At 46.1% G+C, this 6,241-nt stretch overlaps 1 protein-coding gene across 11 annotated transcripts in view; it reads right to left on the minus strand.

Moving 5' to 3' along the window:
• The window catches only part of FOXP1 (forkhead box P1), a 390,943-nt gene that overhangs the window by 31,009 nt on the left and 353,693 nt on the right, over positions 1-6,241 (minus strand). For all 11 annotated transcript variants that reach the window (XM_042799335.1, XM_042799341.1, XM_042799336.1 and 8 more), the window contains one exon: positions 312-395. In XM_042799335.1, the coding sequence (XP_042655269.1) occupies positions 312-395 (84 nt within the window). The remainder of the gene's footprint in view (positions 1-311; positions 396-6,241) is intronic.

The raw sequence follows: 6,241 nt of genomic DNA on the forward strand, positions 1-6,241 counted from the left end.
CTTCCTAACACTTCCTAGGATTTCATGCAAGTTGGACTGATGCAAAGCAACTTACAGGCTAGTAGGTGAGGCCAGAAAAAGGCCGAAAGCATCAGCTTTAGAGCAAAACTTCTTTCAAACTCCCTGAAGAGAGGGGGACGGCGAAGCCCGAGTGCCCAAGGCGGTGCCTCTTGCAAAGCAGCGCCTTGCACCTCCTCACCACGACCGGCTCCGAAGGGCCACACTTTTTTGCATCACGCGCTCCGGTGGGTTACAGGAAAGAGAAGTCTGTTGTGAGGTTTTGTTTGCTCTCGGCACAGTTCAGTACTTACGGGCTGAGGGGTGGCTTTTGGTTCAGTTGATTTCACATGCAGGTGTGTCATCATGGCTTGCAGGCGCTCTTTATCTTTTGCAAGCTGAAAGGAGGGGAAGAAAAAAAAAAAATTCCTCTGTTACTCATACGAATAAAACCCAGCCACTGCTTATTCCTAATTAAACAGCTGGCACCGAGGCATGAGACAGAAGAGTTTTATTGCTGAGTAGTTTGGAAATTGTATATGGTCTATTCGTGAGGTAAAGCTAACGCGTGGTGCTGGGTGTCACTATTTCCCAAAGCAAAATGCATTAGCCCTCGAGTGAGAAGAGCTAGACCTGGCGGCACCAAGAGCTTCACTCTAGCCCTGACAGCTAAAAGACAACAGTGAATCATGTTTATTAACCAGCCCCACTCCAGCTCAGGAGGCGCAGCAGAAAGCGAGCGAGGCAACGGCTCCGAGATGCATTTGCCTCCTTTCAGACCAGAAAACAAGTGGCACGGATGGACCGTGGCTTTTACAACACGTACAGGCTTTGCGGCATGTGCAGTGAGCGCAGAGACAGCGGTGGTTAAACCACACGAGGCACGGCGGGCGGCCTCGGCGCTAGAAAACGCCCTGCTTTTATTTGAGAATTTTATTTGAGAAGGTGGCACAGCCCCTCAGCGGGTCACCCGGGGCTGCCAGGCTGGTAACCTGAGCAGGAGCCCCCGAGCGCGGGGCAGGAGCAGCGGTGGGAGTTGCCAGCATCCTTTCGGCGTGTGCCTGAGCAGGGTGGGAAAGGCTAACGGTGTCAGGAACCGCCCCGGAGCGCTCATCGCCCGGCACCCAACGCCACAGGACCAGCGCTGTCGCCCTTTCTCATCGGTCAACATCGTTCCCAGGAGTTAGGGCAAAGCTCCTGCTCCAGATTGCTCTTGCATTTTTCGGTTGAGATCTGCGCCAAGCCACAGCTGGTGTCTTGGGTGCACACCGTACGCATCCTCGGCCAGGATGGCTTCCCAATGCATTTGGAAGGCACTGGCCACGCGCTGACTCTCCTTATTTTTGGAAACGAAAAATTTTTTTGTATGTGCGAATAGGACTTTTTCCAGCTGCTCTTCAAGAAAAATACAGTGGAGAGATAGTAAGAAACAATGCTCATGAAAAAGGGGCGTTATTAACCTACATGCCCAACATAAAGGCTCCTGTTTCCAGCAGGACTTGGACCAGGTTCTTATAAATGACAATTTTTGCAGAGCTGAGTTTTTGCTTTAGACGAGCCAGATTCCTGGTGCCAAGAGGAGAACTGTGCTCGCATTCCAGCAAAACTTTAAACAACCTGCACACCTTATCACCGTCATCTGTTTGTAGCAGTAAAGTTGGCCTAAGTGTATATAAAAGGAGTCTTGGTCATAAATCCCCATTCATAACCTTAGAGTCAAGGTTGTCTTGCTCTTCGCAAGGCGAGGGGTTTCTGACCGTGCCAGAAAGGTGTCACGATGGGATAACTTGGCACATGGGTTTCCAAGACAGGAATTAAATAAAGGAAAAAATGGTGTCACCGCTGTGTGCTCTGGAAGTGCAAAAGCAAAACCACTGGGCTTTTCAAACGGTTCCGCTTTTCTTGGTCAAAAACCTCAACGGCAAGAGAGAAAACCTGACACCTACAGCAGATCTCCTGCAATCTCATCACCAGATCTGCGCTGGGCTTCACAGGAGAGCCGAAGAGCAGCAACGGGCTCTTATCGTTGCGCTGCAGCAGAAACTTCTCCCTCAGAGAGTCCCCTGAGGACCTCTTCGGAGAAAGGAGAGGTCTCATCCCTCCAGCTGCCGTGCTTCACGCAACACACATTAAAACCGAGAAATAGTTGTACTCTCAGTGCAGCTCTGTTGTGCAATCTCTCATTCATAGCAGTCGCTGGGCACAGGGGCTGCCTGGCGGGGTCATCCGTGCGTTAAATTTCGGTCTGCAGGCTACTGCAGAAGAACAACATCATCTAGCCAAAATAAATAAAAGGCAGGCACCTGAGAGCTTCCTGCCCGCACCAGCGCGGTGGCAGGAGGGAAAAAGCACCCGGGCAGCACAGGGCACACCCTGCAGTGCTTCCTCCGGGCCCCCTCGGCGCACAGAGCCGTGCACCTCCCTCCAAACGGCCGGGGTCCTTGTTTGTAGTGTTTTCACTCATCATCTTAGCAATGCTTTTAATGCCGTTTCTGGTGGATGGAGGTTATTAAAGATCCTCTCGACATTTCAGGCAGACACACGCTAGCATTTTGTCATAGTCTAGGAATTCAAACACTCACCCAGTTAGGCAGGAGTTTAAATTATGAAAAATAGAGGTCTCTCAGTTTCAAAGCACTGAAGAGAAGTAAAAAAATCTGAAGAATTTCTTTAAACTGTTTTTCCCTTAGGTCAGGAAGCAGTAGTGATATAAAACTAGAATGTCACTAGTAGCCCCTCTGGTCAGTGGGGTCATAACAAAAGAAGCCACGAGGGCTTGCTTGGCCACCGATGGGAGCAAATTCTCACTGGTGGCACTCACTGGAGTGCAGATGGTCCAGAAATGGGGATTATTAGCAGACATGCAGGAAAATGCTCTTGATCTACTGATTGTGTTCTTGGGCAGGGAGTGTTCTGCCTTGTATGAAAGGATGTGGCCCGCACAGGGGTTCTGAGGACTACAATACAGTCCCATCTGAAGCCTCCTTTTTTTCTGATATCCATTTGGAATGCTCTACAACGTGGGGACTTGCAGATGGTCACCCAGGTCTTCACGATAAGCCTGATTTTGAGAGGTCTCCCTCCCCTCTGTGGGATACAACCATGATGCAGGTGCCTAACTGGGGTTCAACAGAAAACACATTCAGAGCAAGGTACATGCTTTGCAAACTTGGGACACATGCCTCGCCCCAGAGAGGTTAAATCCTAAAACTACACAGGTAGGAAAGGCAGGAGAGGGGAAGCACAGACAGCACAGGCCAGAAGGGCTTGGAGGTGGGGGGGCAGCACGGGAGTCTGGTGAACAAGGAGCAAGAGAGGAGGCATTAGACATAGATGATGGAGAAACTGCACAGGAGGAAAAACAAGACGGAAAATGATGGCCAGGAGCACTTGAAAATGGAAATCCAGCGAGGGCATTCAACAGGAGCAACATGGAAGGGATCACTTCAGCAGCAGGATTTTGCGCAGACCAAGGAAAAAGGAAAAGGAAACCAGTCATGGGCAATGCAAGAGACAACCAAGACATAGCCTCTTCCCTCCCATTACGTGCCTAGTTAGGCTCTGCACTAAAAAGGTTTAGGATCCGCTTTTCCAGAGTGTCAGCAGATGCTTTAGGAAAACAGGCCCAAGCAGTGTTTTCAGTTACCCTGGAAGTGGCCATCTGTCTTCATTTTCTCCCATTAGGAGAGAACTTTTTTAAACTTATCATAGCCTTGTTGCTGTCCTGAAATGTTTTTCCACTCAAAGGTGGTGCTGCAAAATGGATGTCCTATTCCAGCTAAGAACTAGCTAAGGATAGGGATACGTTCCTATGTTTGTGTTTTACCCAGCAGCCAAATTCTCACTATTTATAATGGCAACAAACGATCACGTCAAGAAGGTTTAAACAAAGTGAAATATGAGAAGATCTCTACCTTGTCTGTGATATTTTAAGTATGTTTGTGATGGAAATGCTGAGATCAAAGCTTCGAGATACTTCTGCAGAGGGGCATTTGTATTCAAACACAGAACAGAACTGACTTGTTTTTTTCGAAAAGTTCATTTAGAAATTACTTTCTTTGAAAGACATTACACTTATCTCTGTCTACAACACAGACAAAACTATTGTGCGTAAAATAAGTAAGAGCGTAAAGAAAAAAAGAAAGGCTTGCATTTGGGTCCATCACACTCAAAGCCTGAAGTGCATCCCCCAAGTGCAATGAATTTGTTAAACCCTGCCTCTCTTTTGATGGGGCTGTATAGGCATGAAATGGTGCGGCATTTAGATCTTGCCATGGTGTTGGGCCCTGAGCAGCCTGTGATCCTTCACAGCTGCACTGGAAGGCAAAGCTTCTCATCAGCGCCGTGCGCCGTGGGTCGAGTGGGAAAGGCTACGGGTCCCTCTTCTGCCTAGCTCACAAGTCTCCAGCAGCTGGCCGCAGGGCTTGTCGTTGCCACTCTGTTGGTAACTGCTCCACGGCGGGAGTACCGGGTCAATGGTCTGAGTCCAGCTGCTCCTGCTGCAACAGGCCGGGTGCTGCAGATCACATTACTGAAAACCCTGCTATGGGGCCAGACTTTTGTTTACAATGGTTCTGTGCAAAAACAGGTCACAGCCAGATAAATTAGGTACTGGAGGACAAATCCTCATACATACTTAGACAGTTGTTTGTTTTTTAAAGTATCAGAGGACTGATACACAGGGTGAAAAGAGAGGGAGAAGAGGGGAGTTACAGGTACATTTCAGAAGCAGGACCACCCTCCTCCTCCTCCTATCCTTGCTGGCCAATGCACAAACAGTATCACTGTTATCAACATCCCTGTTTAAATTAAGCCTCCAGTTCATCCTATCTACTGTGCTAATATGATTATTAAAAACAAATCCAGAGCCTTTTGTTTGGCCCTCACACCACTGTGAAATTACGTTCTTGTCCTGGGGACCTTATGCTGCCTTGCCATGCAATGACTCCAAACTAAGAGGTATTCTCCAGTGCTAAAGGGGTATGAAGCTGTAACTATTAGTCCCTTAAAACAATTAGTAAAATGCACCGTTGATAAATCTTTCAAAAATACCGTCAAGGGCTTATGGAGAGGTGATAACCAAGTATCATCTCTGTCCTGTCCAACTGTTAACACAGGGCATCCTCTTGTACTTGCAGGCACAGCCACTCCCAGCGACCGCAGGAAAGAAGGATTAATGCTTTTCAAGCTGACTAACTGAAGAATCTAGATTTACCTTCAGCCTGAATATTACTGCATCTTGGTAAAAGATTATGTCATATCTCAGTTTACCAGGAAGACTGCAGATTTTTATTTTTTTTCTAATTCCCCAGAAACTTGTTAAAATAACAGACCGTTTCTCATAACATTTTCTGCAAGACTCTGATATTTTATGACTGGTAGTTTGATTTTTATAAAACTTGTATTAAAATAGTTTATATTGCTTCAGCTAATAGTGAAAGAGTGTCATGACCAGCGTGTTCCTCAAAGTAAAATTTAGGAAATATCTATGAAAGAAGAAGGGTAATTTGTAAGATAAGAAGATAAAAGGCATTTTTTTTAAATGCTTATCTTGAAAAGTAACAACAAGAAGTTTAAGTGTGTTTTTGCTGATTTTTCTCTCCAACTATTTGAAGCTATAAATGACTTAACTCAGTAAAATTCCAAATGTAATTATCTTCTGTACTTAGCCCAAGGCTTTCCATATATCTCTACACTGCTGTCTTGCATACAAAATAGGTTTTTCAATAGCTGGTAACTATATAATGTACAACATTGTTTTAATTTCCCTTTCTTTGCTAACTTCTTGCCTACACACAGACACACTGTCAAAGCTGCCCAGCCAGAGCAGCGAGGAGCAGGGAGACAGAAAGGACTCAAAAGCATTTGGAAAGGCAGTTACACAAACAGGTCATACCTTTGCATCGCATTCAATATATTCCAATTTACCCCCTTCTGGCACTTTAAAAAAAATTATTTGCTACAAATGGCAAAAAATAATAGTAATAATAGTAATAATAACACATGGAGAGTATTAGTATATGAGAGACCACCAAACAAGCCAGGTCATGCAGCGTTTTGAAATAAACATCAACCATTTCCCCCATGTATCAACAACTCTAAATGAAGAGGACCATGTTCCGCTCGCCCCCCTCCCCCCCCGGGTGAGTATAAAAAGCATCAGATACATACTGATGGATTTCCAATCAGCCAGCCTGTTTAAGTTTCCTATTTCTTTTCAAGTTACGGTTTAGAAAAGAGGAAA

This window comes from Tyto alba, unplaced genomic scaffold, assembly GCF_018691265.1.
Source record: "Tyto alba isolate M040663 unplaced genomic scaffold, T.alba_DEE_v4.0 Super-Scaffold_3, whole genome shotgun sequence".
NCBI classification, from domain to species: domain Eukaryota; kingdom Metazoa; phylum Chordata; class Aves; order Strigiformes; family Tytonidae; genus Tyto; species Tyto alba.